The following is a 23,580-nucleotide window of genomic DNA, read 5'->3' as shown; positions in this document are numbered from 1 at the left end:
AATCAGCTCTACAAGTTCTTTACTGAGCTGTAGTATCTCCTTGTTTCATATTCTGTTTCTCTTTCTAGACATGGTACATTTCTATGCTTCTGTGTTACGACTTTCCCTTTGAAAAATGGGAAAATTGACAAGAGGACATCTTGCAGCAAAGGGAAGTAAGTAGGTGGATAGAAGGAAGTTCAAATTAATATAAGGCAGGCACTAAAATACTATCTAATATATAATTTCTGGTTATCCTTATTGGAAAGTTTTGCATAAAGGCACACCAGAGTTAAATATATCCATAAGAAGTTGCTTTCCAAATAAACAATGTATAATTTCAGATACTAATTGCTGAAGAGTCTGATCTTATTAGCATATCTAAATAAAATTAATACTTATATTTCTATATACTCAAACCAATATTTGTTGTGCACATACTAAGTACCTGGTACTATTGTTATTTTAGGGGTTACAGAGTAAACAAAACAGATAAAATTCCAGCTCTCATGTTGCTTATGCACTAGTATAGGAAGATATACTATAAAACAAGCAAAACCCAAAGAAGACGTGGCAATAGAAATATACAGCAAAATATGAAGAAAAAAAAATGAGACATAGGGGATAAGATATAACATTATTTTGGAGGGTTATTATGAGAGGTCTCTCTCCTGAAGAAAGTAAAATAGCAAGCCAGGAAAATTATTTTGGAGACTGATTCAGACAAAGGGAGTTCTGACATGGGATTGTGGTTGGATGATTCAATGTGCAGAAGGAAATCAGTGTGATTCAAACTGAGTAAGTGGGTTAAAAGAGTTGTTTGTATTTTACATCCTCAGAAAGATTTGAAAAGGTATTTTGTTGTTGTTGTTTTAAGATTTATTTATTTAAGTAATCCCTACATCCAATGTGGGGCTGAAACTGAGGACTCCAAGATCAAGAGCTACATGCTCTGACTGAGCCACGGGCAGGTACCCCAAGATTGGAAAAAGTTTTAGCAACAATGTATTCATGAATACCTGCACTGCTACAATTGTATACAATTAAATCCTTAACTCACATCCTATCAAGTTAGGTGACTTACACAGTGAGCTTAGCAAAGAACACAAGCTCAGAGATTTTTTTCAGCATGACATAATGAGAAGTAAATATAAAACTTTACCAAATATGCCATGGTTTATCTTTGATGTTCTCTAAACACAGCAGCTGAGACACTTTTACAGATGTCACTGCATCTCTAAGATCCATTTTGTTTGCAAAGAATAAGATTGGTATTCGGCGGTGCTTAATATCTAAAAGAGAAAATAAGACTATCATCACATTTCCAGGTTTTTGGTCATTTCCTCAAATTCTTACAAATTGTATTTCACTAAAACTGTTTTCCCACCACCTCTTTCTTGTGTCACATATATGCAAACATTTAAAGACACACATTGTCAAGCATGTGTTTGAAAGATATGAGAATTTAAAAAATACTTCTTAAGACTATCTACCCTCTAGTTGGAGTTTAAAACAGTGAGGTGGGAGATGGGACTCAGTAAGTAGTTACTTAGTACAAAGGGCTCAACTATTTCATTTTGTTTTTACTGTCAATAGAAACAAGGCAAACTTCAAATGAAGTAGAAGGGAGACAAAATAGATCTTAATTTCAGATTTTAGTGACAGTTTAGAACTAACAGGCTAGATATTTTAACAAGATATTTTTACCTTGTTACAATTTTGGAAACATTTTTCATTGTTCTGAATACATAATAGTTCAAAATTCAGAAGACACAAAATGGTATATAGTAAAAGAATCTCCCTCCTTTTTGTCCCAGTCCAACCACTTGTCCTCTTCTCTAGAAGAGTTTTAATTTGCATCACCTATTTCTTGACATCTTTTTAGAAATATGTGCAAACACTTATTATACATTATTTTTTATACAAATAGTAGCAGGCTATTCAGTGTCATATCTTTTGCTTTTCACGTAATTTTGTATCTTGGAGACTGTCCCATACCAGTACATAAAGAGCAGTTTCTTCACTATTTTAAAAGTTGTAGAATATTCTGCCTTTTAGTACTAGGTACCATAATTTGTTTAGTCAGTACCCAGGGAGATATATTTGTATGGTTGCCAATATTTAAAACTATAAACAAGGCTGAAATGAATAAAAGTGTACAAAGCAAATTTTGTACATGCTCAGTATGTTTGTAGGATAAATTCGAGGAGTTGATGGTTAATGCATAAAAATTATGTTAATCTACACCAACAACAATGTGTAAGAACGAATGTTTCCAGTACCCTTGCCCAAAGACTGTTATCAAACTTGCTGATCTTTCCTGTGATAGGTAAAAATTACTATCAGAATGTGTTTACTCTGTTTTGAGAAAGATCAAGAATTTATCTACATATTCAAAAGATGCTTCTATTTCTTTTTTTATGAACTATCTTATCCTATTCTTTTCCCATTTTTCTTTTTTTTTAAGATTTTATTTTTTTAAGAGAGAGAGAAAGCACAAATGGGGCGATGGGCAACAGGAGAGGCCCCTAGGATCATGACCTGAGCAGATGGCAGATAGATGCTTAACTCACTGAACCACCCAGGCTTTCCCCCCATTATCCAGTTAAGTTTTTTATTTTCTTATTGATTTGTAGGAACACCACAGCAGTAAGGAAGAAAGTCCTACAGCAATGATATAAACTGCAAATATTTCCCCCCTTGTTTGTCATTGCCTTTGACCGCTCATGGTTTGTTTTGTAATTAAAAACTTCTCACACAGTCAAATTTATCTTTTCCTTTAGGATTCTGGGTTCTGTGTTATAGTTGGAAAGACCTTCTCTTGCCCCAGCATTATTTTAAACTTCGCCCATAGTTTCTTCTACTGCTGTAATGTGTGATTTTTACATTTAAATATTTAGTCCAGCTAGAATTTACCCTGGAACAGAGAATGTCAGAATGGATAAAAAAGCTAGACACAACCATATGAGGTTTACAAGAAACATACTTTGAACATAAGGACACAAACAAGCTGAGAGGAAAAGGGTGGAATGTATTACACATACATTTAAATGTAAGAAAGTTAGAGCATGGCTACACTATTATCAGATAAAGTAGCATTCAAGAGGAAGGGAAAAAGGCATTTCTTGTTGTTCTCTGTACAGTTTATTATATGTCAGCGCTTTTTTAAAAAAAAGTTTTTATTTAAGTTCCAGTTAATATACATTGCAATATTAGTTTCAGGTGTACAATATAGTGATTCAACACTTCCGTACAATACCCAATGCTTATCACAAGTTCCTTCCTTAATCCTCATCACCTACTTAACCCATCCCCCTGACCCAGATCCTCTCTGGAAACCATTAGTTCTTTCTTTATAAGTTAAGAGTCAGTCTCTTGGTTTGCCTCTCTGAAAAATATAGACATTCAAAAATTATGAAAGTGTCACTCACTCAAGAAGACAAAACAACTTAAACTGTATATGCATCTAATAAGCTTCCAAATAGAGATAGCAAATTTTGACAGTATTAAAGGGAAATATAAAGAAATCCACAAATAGGTAGATCTTCAAGGTTCCTTGCTCAGAAATTGATACAACAGGAAACAATCAGTAAGAATGCTGAAGAGGTGAATACTATCAACTGACATTTATAGATCCTTCATCCAACAGCAGCAAAATACATATTTTACTTAACTGCAGATGGACCATTCACCAAGCCAGACCATATGTGATGGCCCAATATTTCTTAGGGTGAAATCAAACAGAATATGTTATTCCATCAAATGGAATTAAGTTATAAAGCAATAACAAAAAGAAACCTAGAAAATTCTCATATATTTGGAAAATTAAATCACACTACTAAATAACCTAAGGATCAAAAAAGAATTCACAAGTTAGAAAATACCTCAAACTAAATAATGAAGGAAACAATCATATCAAAATTTGTGACATGTAACTAAATCCTTAGAGAATATGTACTTCTTTAAATGCTCATATTTAAAATCAATGATTTCCACTTCCGTCTAAAAATTTTCTATACTTACAATGAAACACAATGTAAGTATAGAAAATTCATAATAAAACAATGAAAATCAACAATTTTAAAAAGAGAAACCAACAGAAAAAATGAACAAAGCCAGAGTTCTTAAAAAGTTAATAAAACCAATAAACAATTTAGAAGATTGAGCAGGAAAAAATGGAGGAAACATAAATGATCAACATTAGAAATGTAAGAAGATACACAGATCTTATAGACCTTAAAGGATAGTGAGAGGATATTGTAAATAAACTTGACAACATAAATTTAAAAATCTGGTCAGAAATTACCAAAAGTAATGCAAGGAGAAATACAATACTTATCATTGAAGGAAATTTAACTCATGATTCTCAGTCCCTCTAACTCCCACACACATACAAAATCCCAACCCAATGGCTTCATTCATATATTCTATCTAACATTTAAGGACAAAATAATACCAATTCTCTCCAATCCAAAAAATTAAATAAAAAGAGAAAGAGTAAATACTTTCCAACTCATTTTATGAAGCCTCTACAACCTTGATGACTAAAGCATTTTAAAAAAAGTTACAAACCGAAAACCTTGAGACCAAAAACAAAAAAATTTTAATGAAAAATGTTAGCATATCCAATTCAATGATATATAAAAAGGTTAATAATCAGTGGTCAAATGAGGTTTAACCCAGAAATGTAGGTTTGGTTTAATATATGTGAATACAGTACAATATTATCATTGTAATAGAGGTAGAAAAAGCATTTGGTAGATTATAACCCTAGGTTATAATGGAACCTTTTGGAAAATTAGGAATAACAGAAAATTTCCTTGACCCAATAAAGATATAAGCAAACCCTTGTGAGCAGCATACTTAGTGGTAAAATATGAAATGAAAAGAATGGGAATAAGATACAGACACATATATAAGTGTCTATCAGTGGATGAATGATAATGATAGAAACCTGTAAACTAATCATGAAGCCAAGAAACATTGAAGAAAAACTAAGAGTTAGGCATCTCATGAATGTATAAAATACATATAGATATGAGACGATTTCATCATTTACTATGATAAAAAATACACGAATTATAAAAAGTTAAAATTTATCAATACTTATGCACATATAGACCAAATATGGCAGCATTCACAGCTGAGAGAAATATAAACAAATGTAAATATGCAGTATTAAATCATAACTGCATAAAATTAACTGTAGTAATACTGTGCCACTATAATAATTTCATTGTCATCTCCTATAGCTATTGCAGTGAGCTCAAGTGTTAGAAGTATCTGCTTAAAATGCTATGTGATACTAATCATCGCTAGGTGGGCAGTTCTCCCCAATAAATCATGCATCACAGTAAAAGTTCTCTCTCAAAGGTCTCACATATTTTTTCATCTTATTTTGTGTAACACTGCAAATCCTGAATTACACCATGGGACCCATACAAAGTGCCATCAGTTATGCTGGAAGTGTTCCTAAGAACTGGAGAAAAGTCATGACATTATACGACAAACTTAAATTGCTTGATATGTACCATAGATTGAAGTTTGCAGCTGTGGATGCCCACTATTTCAAGATAAATGAACCCAATGTAAGGACCATTATGAAAAAATAAAAGGAAATTCACGAAGCTATTATTGCAGTTACATCAGCAGGCGTGAAAATCTTGCACTTCTCAGGAAATACCTTTTTATCTTGTACTGAAAATAACTTTTATGTGGGTGCAGGATTGCTTAAGAAAGGTATACCTATAGGTTCTAACATGATTCAGGAGAAAGTGAAATTATTATATGAACATAAGGAATAAGAACATGGAGAATTTAATGCTTATAAAAGATGCTTGGTAATTTTAGAAAAAGGTCTGGCTTAAAAATTGTCTAGACAGCAGGAGAAACACTTCTGCCAACCAAAAGACAGCAGTTTCCAGATGCCATTAAGAAAATTCCTGGGGATAAAGGATATCCACCTGAGCAGGTTTTTAATGCAGTAAAAACCACCTTATTCTGGGAAAAAAAAATGCCACAAAGGACACTTAATAGTAAGGAAGAGAAGCAAGCACCAGGATTTAGGGCAGGAAGAAAGTAGAAACAAGACAAAATTAATCATTTCTATTCAATATTGTACTGAAGGTCCTAGCCAGTGCAATTAGACAAGAAAAAGAATAAAAGGAATTAAGACTAAAAAGGAAATAGAATTTTTGTTGTTGACTTTATACATGGAAAATTCTAAGAAATCTACAGAAAAACTAATGGAATAAATGCATTTAACAACCTCCAAGAATACAGAGTCAATATTTTCACATACCAGCAATGAACCACTAGAATATAAAATAAAATATACTATTTATAGTAGCTTCAAAAATAAAAAACTTATAGATAAGTTGAATGAATGATGTATAAAACCTCTACAGAAAACCATAAAAGACAGTGAAATTGAGAAAAGCATAAACATATGAATTGACATACCATGCTCATGAGTTGAAACATTCAGTGTTAAATCCATTGTTAAGATGTCAACCATCCCCAAATACGATCAAAATAAAATCTCAGGTTTTAAAAAAAAACTTAATAAGCCAATTTTGAAAGTTATTTGAAATATGGAACACCTAGAACTACCAAAATCATCTTGAAAAAGCAGACCAAGGTTGGACAATTTATCCTATATGACCTCAAGATTTATTATAAATCCATTGTAATCAAGACAAATGTTAAAGGACATAACAGAGATCAATGGAATAGAACAGAGTCCAGAAATAGGTACAACAAACAGCCAAATTAAATTTAATAACTGTGAAAACAAGTGATTTTGTAATTCAGTGAAAAAATTTTTTTCCAATAAATGCACTTTGGGATAATTGGATATCTGTAAGAAAAAAGGGCAAAAATTAATTCAGGCCTAAACGCAAAATCTAGAACTATGAAGCTTCCAAAAGAAAACATAGAATATGTTATATATAGAATATATATAACATATATATATATATACACACACATAAATAGAATATGTTAGTATTCCTAGGGTAGGAAAAGATTTTTTTAGAGAGTACATAGGAAGTTTGTATTAAAAGAAAAAAATTGATAAATTATACTTCATCAGAATTGGATACATTTGTTCACTAAAAGATATTGTGAAGAAAATAAACAGGCAAGCCACAAACTGATGAGAAATCTTCAAAACACATATATTTGACAAAGGTCTTCTATCTAGAACTTATAAAGAAATGTTAAATTTCAATAGGAAGACAAAACAAATTAAATGAATAGGCAAAAGATTTAAAAAGATATCATTTTATAAGAGAATGTACAAGACTGGCTAATAGAATATGCAAAGTATTCAACATTAATAATCAAGAGTAAAATACAAATTAAAAGCACAATGAGATCCTATTATATACTCAGTAGTAAAGCTAAAATGAAAAAACAAAAAAACACCAAAAAACCCAGCATCAATCACTGGAGAGGATGCGGAAAACTGGAACTCTCATTTATGCTATTAAGAATGTAAAGTAGTATGACCACTTAGAAAAATTAAGTGGCAGTTTCCTTAAATACCTATCACCCATACATCTATCCTATGACCCAGAAGTATCACTTCTAGGAATTTTTTGAAGGGAAATGAAAACATGTCCACAAAATCCTTTTAAAAGAGGGCAGCATGGGTAGCTGAGCAGTTTAGCGCCACCTTCAGCCCAGGGCCTGATTCTGGAGACCCGGGATCGAGTCCCACATTGGGCTCCCTGCATGGAGTCTGCTTCTCCCTCTGCCTCTCTCTCTCTCTCTCTCTCTCTCTGTGTCTCTCATGAATAAATAGATAAAATCCTTTAAAAAAATCCTTTTAAAAGAATGTTCACATCAGGTCTATTCATAATGGCCCTAAACTAGAAACAATCAACAGGATTCTGGATAAACAAACTGTGGTATATATACACAATATAATGTTACATAGTAATAAAAGGAATAAACAAATGATACACACAACAGTACAGGGACTCCCCAAAACATTATGTCAAATAAAAAAACTTATGCACAAAAATATATGTGCTTTCCCCCTCATTTACATGAAACTGTAGAATAGGCAAAATTAATCTGGTGATAGAAATCAGATTAGTTCTCTGGTACGAGGTGTGGAGTGTTGATTTGGATAGGGAGTGAAAGAACTTTCTGATGTAATGAAAATTTTGTTCCTTGATAGGCAGTGTAGTTACATGAGTGAATGCGTTTGTCAAAATTACTGAACTATATACTTAAGATCTAAGCATTTGACTGTAAACAGCTTATACATCAATTTTAAAAAGTTAATATGTAGGGTGACCAAACGGATTAAAAACAATGAGACCCATCTATATACTACTGCCTACAAGAGACTACTTCAGAACCTAAAGACACAAACTGAAAATGAGAGTATGACACAAGATATTCCATGCAAATAGACACAAAAGAAAGCTGGGGTAGCAGTACTTATACCAGATAAAATACATTTTAAAATAAAGATTGTAACAAAAGACAAAGAAAAAAGCATTACATAATGATAAAGAAATCGATCCAAAAAGAGGCTATAATAATTGTAAATATTTATGTACCCAACATAGGAACATCTGAATATATAAAGTGGGTATTAACAGAGAAAAAGGGAGAAAGTAATACTAGTACAAGAATAGTAGGGGGCTTTAAGGCCCCATTACATCAATGGATAGATATTTTAGACAAAAAATCAATAAGGAACTTTGATCCATGGCTTTGAATGAACACATTTAACCTGATGGATTTAACAGATTTATACAGCCCATTCCATCCCCAAACAGCAGAATACATATTCTTTTCAAGTATACATTGAATATTCCCCAAGACAGACCACTTGTTAGGCCACAAAACAAGTCTCAATAAATTTAAAGAGACTCAAATCATATCAAGCATCCTTTCTGACCACAACAGTATGAAACAAAAAAATCAGTTACAAGAAAGTGAATAGAAAAAAACCACAAATATATGGAGGCTAAACAACCAATGTGTCAATGAAAAAAATAAAAAAGGAAGTAAAAAATAACTAGAGACAAAAATAAAAACACAGTGATTCAAAATTTTAGGGAAATAGCAAAAGCACTTTTTTAAAGAGTTTTGTTTATTTTTTAGAGAGACAGAGATAGAGAGTATGAGTCAGGAGAGAGGCAAAGGGAAAGGGAGAGAGAGAATTTCAAACAGGCTGTGGTGAGCACAGAGCCTGATGCAGAGCTTGACCTTATAACCCTGAGATCATGACCTGAAATGATATCAAGAGTTAAGACACCTCACCAACTGAGCCATCTAGGCACCCTGCAAAAGCAGTTTGTTTGTTTTTTTAAAGACTTCTTCTTTAAGATTTATTTGAGAAAAAGAGTGAGTGTGCACAGAGGGGCACAGGGAGAGGGAGAAGGAAAGAAGCAGACTCCCGCTGAGTGTGGAGCCCAGCACAGGGCTCACTTCCCACAATCCACAAGACCATGACCTGAACCAAAATCAAGAGTCTGACGCTTAACCAACTGAGCCAATCAAGTGTGCCCCTCATAAAAGCAGTTCTAAGAAGGAAATTTATAGCAATATAGGCCTACATCAAGAAACAACAACAAAAAACCCTCAGATAATGTGATCTGTTACCTGAAAGAAAAAGAAAAACAACAACAAACAAAGCCCAAAGTTACTAGAAGGGAGGAAATAAAGTTCCAGGTGGAAATAAATGAAACAGAAAAGCCAACAGAAAAAGATCAATAAAACCAAGATAAAAAATTGATAAATCTTAGCCAGCCTCATCAAGAAAAAAAGACGGAAAGGACCCAAGCAAATACAATCAGAGATGAAAGAGAAGAAGAACTGATACCACAGAAATACCAAGGATTATAATAGACTGCTATGAAAAATTATATGCCAATAAACTAGACAATCTAGAATAAGTGGGTAAATTTCTAGAAACATACAACCTTCTAAGACTGACACGAAGAAATAGAAAATTTGAACAGATTGATTGCTAGTAACAAAATTCAATGGAAAATCAAAAGACTACCAATAAACAAAAGTCCAGGACCAGTGGGCTTCACAGGTGAATCCTACCAAACATTTAAAGAAGAGTTAATACCTATCCTTCTCAAACTATTCCATAAAATAGAAGAGGAAGGAAATCTTCCAAATTCATTCTAACAGGCCAGCATTACTCTGATACCAAAACCAGACAAAAACACTCTAAAAAACGTTATAGGCCAATATTCTTGATAAATATAAATGCAAATATCCCCAACAAAATACCAGCCAAACAAACTCAATAATATATTAAAAGGATCAAATGCCACAGTCAAGTTGGATTTATTCCAGGGATGTGGAGACTGTTCAATATTAGCAAATCAATCAGCATGACACACCCCATTAACAGAATGAAGGATAAAGATAAAAGCAAAAAAGCATTTGACAAAATACGACATCAACTTATAAAAACTCTCAACCAAGAGAGGTTAGAGAGAACATAACTCAACATAATAAGGCCACATATATTACCCACAGTAATATAATACTCAGTGGTGAAAAACAATGTTCTTCTTCTAAAATTAGGAACAAGACAAAGATGACTAATAAATGAACTCAGTAAAGTTGCAGGATACAAAATTGTTATACAGAAATCTGTTGTATTTCTATATACCAACAATGACGCAGGAGAAAGATAAATTTAAAAAACAATCCTATTTACAACTGCATCAAAAAGAATAAAGTACCTAGGCATAACCTTAACCAAGGAGGTGAAAGACTTGTACTCTGAAAACTGTAAGGCACTGATAAAAAAGAAACTGAAGACAACACAAACAAATAGAAAAATGTACTATGCAAACAGATTGGAAGAATTAATATTGTTGAAATGTCCATACTATCCAAAGCAACCTACAGATTTAATGCAATTCGCACCAAAATACCAATAGTATTTTTCACTGAAATAGAACAAATAAGTCTAAAATTTGCATTGAACCACAAAAGACTCCAAACAGCTAAAGTAATCTTGAGAAGAATAAAGGTGAAAGTATCACAATCCCCCATTTGAAGCTAAGCACAAAGCTATAGTAATCAAAACAGTATTGTACTGGTATAAAAATAGACATATAGAATGAAACAGAGAGAGAGAGACCCCAGAAATAAATCCATGCTTATATGATCAATTCATCTGCAATAAAGTAGGCAAGAAAATACAATGGGAAAAGACAGTCTCTTCAATGAATGGTGCTAGACCATGCAAAAGAATTAAACTGAACTACTTTCTTCCACCACTGCAAAAATAAACTCAAAATGGATTAAAGAGCCAACTCTAAGACCCAAATCCATGAAACTCCTATAAGAAGACAGAGTAACCTCTTAAACATCAGCTGTATCAATGTTTTTCTAGATATGTCTCCTCAGGCAAGCAAAACAAGAACAAAAATAAACTACCGATACTACATTAACCTAAAAAGCTTTTACACAGTGAAGGAAACCATCAACAAAATGGAAACCATCAACAAAATGGAAACCATCAACAAAACCAATCTACTGAATGGGAGGAGATATTTCCAAATCATATATCTGATAGGAGGTTAATATCCAAAATATTTAAAGATCTCATACAATTCAACACCAACAAATATTAATAATCCAATTTAAAAATGGGCAGAACTGCTGAGGATTTACCCCAAAGATACAGATGCAGTGAAACGGCAGGACACCTGCACCCCGATGTTCACAGCAGCAATGTCCACAATAGCCAAACTGTGGAAGGAGCATTGGTGTCCATCAAAAGATGATGGATAGAGAAGCTGTGGTCTATGTATACAATGGAATATTCCTCAGCCATTAGAAACAACAAATACCCACCATTTGCTTCAACGTGGATGGAAATGGAGGGTATTATGCTGAGTAAAGTAAGTCAATTGGAGAAGGACAAACATTATATGGTCTCATTCATTAGGAGAATATAAAAAATAGTGAAAGGGAATAAAGAGGAAAGCAGAGAAAATGAGTGGGAAATATCAGTGAGGGTGACAGACCATGAGAGACTCCTAACTCTGGGAAATGAACAAGGGGCGGTGGAAAGGGAGGTGGGGGGGGCTGGGGGACTGGGTGATGGGCACTGAGGGGGGCACTTGACGGGATGAGCACTGGGTGTTATACTATATGTTGGCAAATTGAACTCCAATAAAAAATTTTTTTAAATAAAATAAATAAAGATGGGCAGAGGTTCTGAATAGACATTTCTCTGAAAAATACATATCGATGGCAAACAGATACGTGAAAAGATATTCAGTATCAATCATCAGGGAAACACAAACCAAAATCACAGTGAGATATCACCTCATACTAGTCAAAAATGCCCAGAATAAAAAAAAAATATCAAGTGCTGAGGAAAATATAAAGGAAAAGGACTCCTCATGCACTACTGGTGGGAATGCAAACTGGTGTAGTCACTATGGAAAACAGTATGGAGGTCACTCAAAAAGTTAAAATTTTTAGAAATACCATACACACTGGTAATTCCAGCACTGCGTATTCATTCCAAGAAAACAAAAACACTAATTTGAAGATATATGCACCCCTATGTGTACTGCAGCATTATTTACAGTAGCAAAATATGGAACTTATCCATCATTAGATGAATAGATAAGATGCGTTAAGGAACTGATTATTACTCAGCCATAAGGGATGAGATCTTGCCATTTGTGACAACGTAGATAGGTCTAGAGAGTATTATTATTAAGTGAAATAAGTCAGAGAAAGACAAATACCATGATTTCACTTATATGTGGAGTCTAAAAAGCAAAACAAATGAACAGAAAAACAAAAATTCATAGAGAGTATTGGTGGTTGCCAGAGGAGATGGAATGGGGAGGATGGATGAAATAGGTGAAGGGGATTAAGAGGTATAAACTTCCAGTAATAAAATGAATAAATCACTGAGATAAGAAGTACAGCATATGGAATACAATATTGTAATAACTCTGTATGGTGACAGATGGTAACTACACTAATCATGGTGAGCACCTCAGGATGCACAGAACTGTGAAGTCATGTATTACACACCTGAAACTAATATAACATTGTGTGCCAACTATACTTCAGTAAAAAAGTAAAATTAAATGAAAAAAAATTTAAAGTTCATGCACACTTCAGCTGAAATATCCTCTTTTGGGAATCTATTCCCCAAAATAAATGCATCAATACATAAAGATAACTTACTTGGACAAGGCTTCAATTGAGGAAAAAACCAAGGTTTCCATTGTATTTGAAGCTGATTTTGTAGGAATCATTTAATTTTATTGATCAACATTATAACAGTTTTTGAGGAGAGAGTGGATTAACACAAAGGGAATGCATAATCAAAAATGTATTCTCAACCTAGATAACCCAGATTAGTGAAAAAGTCACATAAAAAGTACAGACTAGATAATTATTACCCCAAATACTTGAATAAGCTTACGAGTGTCCAATAAAAATACCGGTTATTGTGATTAAATAGGAAGAGCTTTTAGAAAGCCTGACACTATTTCTATTCTACTCCTAACAAATCTTTCAAACCATTACCTCTTCCTAAAAGTCATAGCACAAAGACCACTTAAATCACTTCTGATGAGTAGAGTTAGACGGGCAGCCGGGGTGGCTCAGCGGTTTAGCGCCTGCCTTCAGCCCAGGACTTGATCCTGGAGTCCCGGGATCGAGTTCCACATTGGGCTCCCTGCATGGAGCCTGCTTCTCCCTCTGCCTGTGTCTCTCCCCCTGCCTGTGTCTCTGCCTCTCTCTGTCTCTCTCATAAATAAATAAAATCTTAAACAAACAAACAAACCTGTATATCACTGCTCCTTATCTTAAAAAAAAAAAAAAAAAAGAGAAATGCAGAGTTCCACAATACTTACGGAGAATTGTATTGTGGAGGAAAAAAAGAGTATCTATTAATAGGTGAATGACAGAATAAATGGTGGTACACTCATAGTATGGCATATTAAGTACCATTAAAAACAATAATTACATATATGCAATTTGACTTGAAAGGATTTCCCTCATTTAGCATTCTCTAAGAATAGGTAGATGTAGAAGACTGCAGACAATATGATCCCATTTTAGTATATAATAATGTGGAAAAAATACCTAATTGTTAATACTGGTATCTTGAAGAGGTAGGGCTGCTAGTTAAAATTTAAAAATAGAAAAGATCTATTTTAGAAGAATTCTCAGAATAAATATGTAAGAAATGCTGCGTAATCACATATATGCAATCAGAAGAACATTTTTGTTTTGGGGGGAATAAAGGTTGGGGACCTGGAAAACACTGCAAAAAGCTTTGAAATTTAAAAAATACACAGTACTATAGGTAAAAATGTAAATTCTGCATAATTACTATATTTTAATAGTCAAAAACAAAGGGGAGTATGTAGTCATTAATGTATAGATGGTAACTACACCATCTATATTGTACACCTGAAACTAATATAACACTGTAAGTTAATTATATTTCAATTAAAGAGTTCAAAAATTTAAAATAAGAGATAATTACATATATAAGTAACGCTCTGCCAACACCAAAGAACAAAACATCTTATGTAACTTATCTTATGTAAATTTAAAGCACAGATATTACAGACACACACATACCTGGATGATTCAGCAGAGTATCAAGTTCTTCTTTGGCCACAACCATTCTTAATCTATCACTACTATCAATGACAAAAATAATGGCTTGTCCTTCTCTGTATAAGGAATGAGAAAATGAGAGATAAATTCATACATTTTTCCATGTTTAGTATTCATCTGTATTTCCTTTTTTTTTTAAACTTTTTTTTAAAAATTTTTATTTATTTATGATAGTCACACACACAGAGAGAGAGAGAGAGAGAGAGAGAGGCAGAGACACGGGCGGAGGGAGAAGCAGGCTCCATGCACCGGGATCCCGATGTGGGATTCGATCCCGGGTCTCCAGGATCGAGCCCTGGGCCAAAGGCAGGCGCCAAACCACTGCGCCACCCAGGGATCCCTCACCTGTATTTCCTAAAGTGTATATTATCTCTTCATTTCATATTAGTTTATATGAGTAATTGATATATTACCATTAGTCATATTTCATATAAAATAATTTTTCTCGGTTGATAATATAGTAATTGACTTATTTCATCATTAATGACTTATTTCATAATTTTTTAAAAATTATGAGTAAAACCATAATCTTATTATACAATCACTATTAATATTTTGGAGTAAATAAATTTTGACATATATATTCATATATATTCATATATGAGTACTTACATTTGTATTTAAATAGAATCTTGCTGTTTTACACCCTGCCTTTCTGATATATATACATTTCCTTGATCATTTTCTGCAGAATAGTTTGAACTACTTTTATACGAAACATTAAAGCTCTACATCAGTGTTCCTCAAATATTGTTTTTTTTTTACCATAACCATAGTGAGAAATACTATTTTACATTAAGATGCAGTAGACACACAAGTATACGTTAACTGTATTTGAAATAAGTTTCTGGAAATAATAATAATAGTTACAAATAGCTTTTATTTTATTCTATTTGATTTTTTTAAAGCTGATAACCAGCCACTGAATTGGCTTAAATACTCAGACATCACAGTGGCACTTAAAAAAATCAGATTTTCTCTGAACTTTTCTTTTAATGATTATAAAGTATTCCATTGCATGGATATGCATGTCATCATGCATATCCAAATACTATAGCCTTAAGAGATTTTTAATCTTCACTATTGTAAAAAACTTTGGAACAAGCATCCTCCTAAATACATTTTTAAAATTTTCTGATGCCCCAAGACTTGTTCTTAGGAATAGAATTTCTAGGAATACATACAAAACTTAAAGTTTTAGATAAACATTGACAAACTGTATTCCAGAAATGCTTTATCAATTTATACTACACTACAAGCACTTTTCCTACCTGCTCTTCAGCAGGACTCTTAACATTTTTTCCACTTTTGCCACTCCAACAGCATACTATTTTACACTGTATTTCATTAATTGCTAGTAAAGTTCAATATCTTTTCATATATTTATTGGACATTTCACCTTATTTTTGGGAATCACTTATTCCAGTCATAAATTAAGATTTTAGAAGTTCAATATCATTAGTAATCACATGAATATAAAAATAAAACAACTTTTTAGTACTGTTTCCTTCTATCATTTAAAAAAAGAAATGAACATAGATTATCACCATACATTACTAGTAGCCATAGAAAGTGATCTGATTGGAAATATCTACCAACAGTTTTAAAAATGTTCAATCTCTTTGAGCCAGTAATTTTATTTCCGGAATTATTCTAAGAAAGCATGAACTATAACAAAGATTCAAAGATTTATGCAGCAAGATGTGTTAACTGAAGGAATTTATAATCTTCAAAAACTGAAAATAGCCTTTTTGTCCAAAAACAGAATGATTAAAAAATAGGCACAGGCATATGAAAAAATAATAAGCAGTCATTAGTTATATTCTCTGTATGTTTTCCTAATTTACTCTTATCATAGTATGTAAACTGAAAAAGCAGGATATGAAACTATATATGGTACATAATTTAGAAGACGCCTTTCTCAATTATGTAACATGTATATTTTATATTTCAAAATAAAACATAAAAAAGATTAACAATGGTAAATTTATTGTAGTGAGATTTATAGAAAAGATTTTTTATTCTTTTCTATATTTTCCAAATATTAAAAAATGTGTACTCCTTATATTTTATACTTTAGTACTTTTCTATATCATAAAGATAATATGCAATAATCACATCATAGTCAACATTACAGAATCATATCCAATGCAAAGTAAACTTCTCTTATAATCTTATTGTTCCAAAAACAAATGCTACTAATGGTTTGGTGCACATTCCACTAAATTTTTTTCTTCTCTGTATATACTAAGCACATATTTGTGTTAAGAGTAGTATTCTTTTTATAATTGAGATATGTTATTGTAAACAGTGTTCAACACACATTCTTCTATGTATATCTTTGCCCATTAGTGCTAGTCATAGGATGCTTTTCAAGAAGCAAAATGACGGCTAGAGAGCATGAACATTTTTCATTTTAAAAGATAGTGGTAAATTTCCCTGAGAAAGATGTTATACATATTCTCACCATAAGAGTGACTTATCTTGCCAATAGCACACTTGATCTTTTTTAGCCTCTTTCAGTCTAATGCATTAAAATGCACCTGTTCTTTCATAATTAGAAAAATATAGATACAGGATACAAATTTACTATGATTGTAGACTTCTCCATTGTAACTTTATTCACTCTTCAACCTGCAATTTAACTATAGTTTTCCTACATAACTTTTTCCAAAAAGATTTTGAAGAAAAAAGATTTAAAATCAGAGATGTTTCCTTTTTTAAAAGTGCTATTTTCTATACATTTTTGTTATCTGTAATTAAAGTAAATGTCAGTTTATTTATTTTATTTTTTTAGAGTTTTAAATTTATTTGTTCATGAAAGACAGAGAGAGAAAGAGGCAGGGACACAGGCAGAGAGAGAAGCAGGCTCCATGCAGGGATGGAGGATGTGGGACTCGATCCCGGATCCTGGGATCACACCCTGAGCCAAAGGCAGATGCCCAACTGCTGAGCCACAGGCGTCCCAAAATAAATGTCATTTTAAAAAAAGTAGCTAAAATAAATGCATTAAAAAAAAAGAATTATCAACTAACTGGAGGAAAAATAAAAAAATTTATAAAATATAAAAATAAAAATAAAATAAATTTTATTTATAAAATAAAAAAATAAAAAAATTCTATACTGAAAACTCACATTTCCTTAAAAAACAAAAACAAAAACTTCACATTTCCCCAGAGAATTTAATGCAAGCCCATAAACATGCCACTTTTCCTTTACCAAACTGACTCTCAAATCTGAAGAACTCTTTTTTTCTGTACCTCAGAAGTCTTCTGGATTTATACGATTTAAATAGGACTTCAGTCTATTAAAACACTCATTGAAAAAAATATCTGAAAAAAATCTCCTTTGGTCATATCTAAGGAATACAATGTTTGTTTCCACATTAGCAGGAAACAGTTATTCAATAAAAATTAAAATCTGATCTGGCAGTCACCGCACTGCCATTCAAGGCGGGAGTTCATAATGACAAAAGGGCATTTTGTCAAGGGATACTCATAAGTTTCAGACTCCAAAAGTAAGTTACATTGCTTTTATATGATGGAGTCCTAGTAATATTAAAAGTTAATGAATTCATTTTAATTACAGATGCAAACCTTGAGAGGGTATTATAATTTGGGTTCTAGTAACTTGACAGTTCTTACTCTGAAGTAATTAGTGAGCACTTTTGTTTGCATATGCTGAAAAATATCTTGTTTAGAATTGCTTGTAGAACAAATGGATCAACTGTTAGTACTGCTATTTTAACTAAATTTATTCTATAAATATTTACTGATCTATATGTCTAGCATTGTACTTGGTCTTGAAGAAATAATCTAAGAAATAATTTCTGCTCTTGAAGAATTCACACCTTTATTAGGCAGGCAGCTATGGTACATGACTTTAAGACATAAGAAGTATGGTCAAGTACTATGTGAATACTGAGGACAAAACACCTGGGTAAAATGGTGAAATTTCACAGAGGAGGTGACTTTTGAGTTAATCTTAAAGCATGACTATATTAACCTTAAACTGCAACAAAACAGAACAGAGCATTAAAAACAAACAAAAGCATATGCAAAGATACAAGGTCATAAAGGGCCTGAAGCATTTAAGAAATAATATGAAGTATGATTATACTTTTTTAAAATTAGGAAATGAGCTTAAATGATATAAAAAATAAGTATTACAACCTAGCCCATGTAATCCTTTGGATTTATTTGTTAATCATTATTGTTTTTAAAATATAATCCTCTAGTTAACCAACATTTATAAACATACTTACTTATAATAGTGTTCCCAGAGATTTCTGTATCTTCCTTGACCTGACATGTCAAACACTGTAAAAGACAAACTACAGAAAAAAAACCACAAAACAAAACAAACCATGACTACATTATAATCTACTAACTTAAGGTGTTACTTTTACTTAAAATTTTAAATTGTTTTCAAAGAAACCACCCTTGAATATATAATATTCAACTTGAGCCAATTTTTCAAGTACAAGTCCCATAAAATAAATTTTTGGAATATAAATATGATTTTGTAATGAATAACATATATAAAAAGATGTTTTCCTTGCTAGTGATATTTATACAAATTTGTCTAACCTCTAAATTCTGAAAAATAATCCAAAGGTAGTGGTACAAATATTTTAACATCTATGGACTTCTGAAACAACAAATTACTTTTTCTAAGAGTAGAAGGCATAACTAGGTAGATCTAATATTATCATCATCTTTCGCCCATAATTTCTTAGTCACAAGTGTAATAAAGTGAATTACCTGGAGGATTTGAATTTCTCAATGCTGAATCCTATGGTTGGAACTATATCTTGTGATTGAGCCTTTAAGAGAAAAGATACATTGAGAATTTTGCAATTACCGAAGATGAATTTTTCCTCAGGTTAAAAAAAAGCATCCAAATTGCCATTCTGAAATTTGTCACCAAAGGGATGACAGAATTAAACAAAATTATAATTTCTGCAGTGAGATCACTGGATGTGAATTCTTCATGGAACTCTAAGGTTTACTAATTATGGACCTGTATGATGTATATGTCGTAATTCACATTTTGTGGCTTGCTGCAAGTTACCACAACCTTGAAGTGGTTTGATGAGTCACGCAGGACTTCACACTATGCACTGAGTTTACATATGCTACTGGGGACTGTTCTCATGTCTAGATGGAGAATATATATGGCCCCTGCTTTCAAGGAGCTTTGTATCTAGTGAAAGTAAACAGCAATAATCAAGTAAACTGCAAATGAACATGGTTTCAGAAAGTGATAAGTACAGTGAAAGGTGATTTGGGGATGGGAGGTTACAGAGGAGGAGGGCTGGTATGGGCCATGGAAGAGAGATGCTGCAAAAAAGCCTCTCTGAGAAGTTGACATCTGACGCAAGAGTGAATATCAAAAAGGAGAAATACCATGAAAAGATGTTGGCAAAGAACATTCTAGTCACAGGAATTAGCCAGTATGACCCCAATGTAAGAAGCAATTTGTCACTCAGGAAAAGTAGAAGGCCTGTGTGTGTACAATGTATCGAGGAGGCAGAGAGCTACATGTAACCAAGAGCAGGAGAGCCTTGAAGGCGGAGGTGGGGAATTATGTGTGGGGAGATTACAAGGGGGCAAGAGTACAGCAAGATACCTGTGAGCAAGTCCCAAGGACAATTAAAATGCCTTAAACTGACAAGTATCCAATGTCTCCTAACACTTCCACCATCAAAACTATTCCTCCTTGGGATCCCTGGGTGGCGCAGCGGTTTGGCGCCTGCCTTTGGCCCAGGGCGCGATCCTGGAGACCCGGGATCGAATACCACGTTGGGCTCCCGGTGCATGGAGCCTGCTTCTCCCTCTGTCTGTGTCTCTGCCTCTCTCTCTCTCTCTCTGTGTGACTATCATAAATAAATAAAAATAAAAAAAAAAAGATAAAAAAACTATTCCTCCTTTTGAATAAAAAAACATCATCTACTTTCTGATAACCTACAAGTTATTCCTGCCTCCTCCTTTTTTTTACATTTTTTTAATATAAACATTCTCTAAACTTTATTGGTCCTATCTTACTTAGTTCAGGTCCTTAAAATTTCTTGCTTTATTACAAAAGCCTTCTAATTACTCCTAATTGTTAATGTGCTACCTTAGATGAGTTACTCAACTTCAAACTTTAGTTTTCTCAAATGTGAAATCTATTATTATCTTTAACTTACAAAGTTATCATGAGAATTAAACAAGTTAACGCATGCAAAATACTCAACACAGTGTCTGGTCCATAGGAGATACTCAACAAATATCCTAAGTATACTTTCATTGATTTCAGTCTCTTTCCAATTTTCTCCATATAGCAAATGTGTAACTTAAAAAACAAAACAAAAATCCCTGAGTTCATCATGTTGCTTTTGTGTGAAAACAAGAGTAGAAAGGAAATAGTCTCACACCATTATGTTCAATTTGAAACTCTACTTGTGAAACTTTAAAATTCAAATGAAAAGAAACAAGCTGAAAAGTCTCTGGAGCTTAGTTACCTCAGTAGCAATGTAGTAGTGAAAAGATCTCCCTAGAGATGCCTGGTTTTGCCTTTCTGAAGTTTGTTTATGTAGTTTTCTTTCCATCCTATGAGCTACCTATATTCTTCCCAAAATATCTTTCTTTTTATGTTACAATTTATTTCCTGCCATTCAGATTCCTGCCTCAGTCCTTAGGGTTTCTACATTGCACAACAAACTTTGAAATAGTCTCTTAATTTTTATTGTCCCAAAATACCCTACTGTTTTGATTTTTTATTTTGATCACAATTGTGATAAAGTCATCAACTATTGCTATTAGGAAAAAATATGAGTAATAAAAAAGTGAGGAAGTTAAAATGTTTAAATAAATCTCAGAAAATATACCTCAAAATAGTAGCCCTATCATCACTGAACTGTAATTAGAACATTTGCATAGCCTCTTCATAATCACCCAGCTTCTTCACAAACTCTGTTTTAACTTGCTGTTTTACTTACTAAAGATAAAATTAACTTTCTTTTCTTTCCATGACTTTGTCTTTTTTTTTGAGAGAGAGAGAATGCATAAGCATACACATGTGAGTGGGAGGAGGAGAAGGAAAGAGAGAATCTCAAGCAGACTCCACGCCCAGGGCAAGCATGGGGCATGATCCTAAGATCATGACCTGAGCCGAAATCTAGAGTCAGATGCTTAAGTGACTAAGCCTCTCAGGTGCCCCTTTCTTCTAAAGTTCTAATGGAACAATTAGAAAGAAGGAATAAACCAAGGAATGTGAGCTGGTACTTCTACATTCAAGTCGGATTCATTTTCCTCTAGAGAATTCCAAAAGATGATCTCCAACATTAATCTTCCTCTGCTCTATCTAGGAACAAATACATTTGCTCCCTCTCTAAATTGGTCAGGGAATGGTACAAAGCAAGCAAAGAATGTAGGAATTGTTACCTAAGTGGAACAGCCTATCTAAGATAGCCCAAGGACAGACTAACATAAACAAGAATAGAACAGGATTTCTGAGAGAAGATCCTATTTGGTTAGTTTCAATAAGTCAGCTAAAAATGATATCCTTGATATACCATCAGTCATCATTCCCTGCCCCAGAATGAAAATTTAAAAAATCACCAACAGTGCATTCATCCCAAAATGTACTTATATACCACGAAATATTATAGGTTTTTAGGATTTAATGTCGAACAATATCAGATCTATGCCCTTAAGGAATTTAAATTTATTATGGGAAAAAATTAATAAATAAGCTACCGATTAAATATGCAGGATAATTTTAGACTATTTTAAATAATATGAATCTGGATGATATGGTAGTACAACAGCATTCATGTTGGGAAAGGGGGGTAACAGAAATTGGGAAAAAAAGGTACTTACAGAGTGTATCTCTAAGAAAATACAGTTAAGAGTTAAGACCAGATTCTTAAGTGATCAGATTAAAACGCCTTCCCATCCTCACTCATCAGTGTAGAAAACATCAGCAACCTCAATACATTGACAATAGACAATAAACAAGTGTTAGGATAGCATAAAGCAAGTTTGGGACCAGGAAGTATCTAGTGATCTAGAAACTGATTTTTATCCACAGAAAATAAGAGACATAACTATAAAATGGACTTATTTTTTTGCATTGTAGATTTCTATAATTCACTTAATTTACTAAAAATAATGTTACTAATAATAGATGTAAGCTCACAAGTTCAGATACATGCAGGAAATAACTGTTATAGCTGTCCTGTGTAACAGAGGTTTAAGGGTCTTTAAGAAATTCTATTTCAAGTGGTATTTTGGCTACTAGCCCCAAATTTAAAAAGAAAAAAGAAAAAAAGAAAAAAAAAAGGCAAAGCAACTTACTGTGCTCTCAGGATCTAGAGGTCAACTGTTCTGTGGAGACAGGATGCCTAAAGATTAAGTCTCAGGAAGTCGTGTCAGAAAGTAGGTGATCCCCTTAAAATAGACCTATATCAAGTCTAGGCTAGTTCCACAATTCACCAGAGGTAACAGAGAGACAGGGATGTTGGAAGGCAATGGAAGGTTAATTTAAAAAAACTTTAGTTATTGGCTGTGTACCCAGGTTTTCCTGGGGGCTTTCCCTGACTAATATGGTATGTTAGACAGGGTTAATAGGTCACAAGATCACTCTGAAAGGGGGTTATTAGAGTATTTTAAGATCACAGACTAAGCACATGCTGTCTCCTTCCCTTTCTGCCCCAAATCCCTAGAAATGACAAAAGAAATTATCCAAAAAAGAAATCTGTAAGTAGGTTAAAAAATAAGGTGTCTTCAAAAGTACATCCTCCTACAGGGAAGAAAGCTATTTCCATCCATATCAAAGATTATTCCTATGGTGATAACCAGGTCTTGGAACAGATCACTATACTATTGGGGATGATGGAAGAAGAGACTGTAATTTCTATTTTGTTTCTTGGCTGTTATTTCTGCCAATTTGAGA

At 33.0% G+C, this 23,580-nt stretch overlaps 1 protein-coding gene across 2 annotated transcripts in view; it reads right to left on the bottom strand.

Annotated features, from left to right (window-relative positions):
• ARL6 (ARF like GTPase 6) overlaps positions 1-23,580 on the bottom strand; it is a 41,607-nt gene that overhangs the window by 11,422 nt on the left and 6,605 nt on the right. For both annotated transcript variants that reach the window (XM_072721188.1, XM_072721182.1), the window contains 4 exons: positions 19,404-19,465; positions 18,905-18,973; positions 14,602-14,696; positions 1,142-1,271 (listed from right to left, as the gene is read on the bottom strand). In XM_072721188.1, the coding sequence (XP_072577289.1) occupies positions 1,142-1,271; positions 14,602-14,696; positions 18,905-18,973; positions 19,404-19,465 (356 nt within the window). The remainder of the gene's footprint in view (positions 1-1,141; positions 1,272-14,601; positions 14,697-18,904; positions 18,974-19,403; positions 19,466-23,580) is intronic.

Source organism: Vulpes vulpes, chromosome 1 (assembly GCF_048418805.1).
Source record: "Vulpes vulpes isolate BD-2025 chromosome 1, VulVul3, whole genome shotgun sequence".
In the NCBI taxonomy this organism is placed as follows: Eukaryota; Metazoa; Chordata; class Mammalia; order Carnivora; family Canidae; genus Vulpes; species Vulpes vulpes.
The sequence above is the reverse complement of the archived record's forward strand: the minus strand, read 5'-3'. Positions and strand labels throughout refer to the sequence as shown.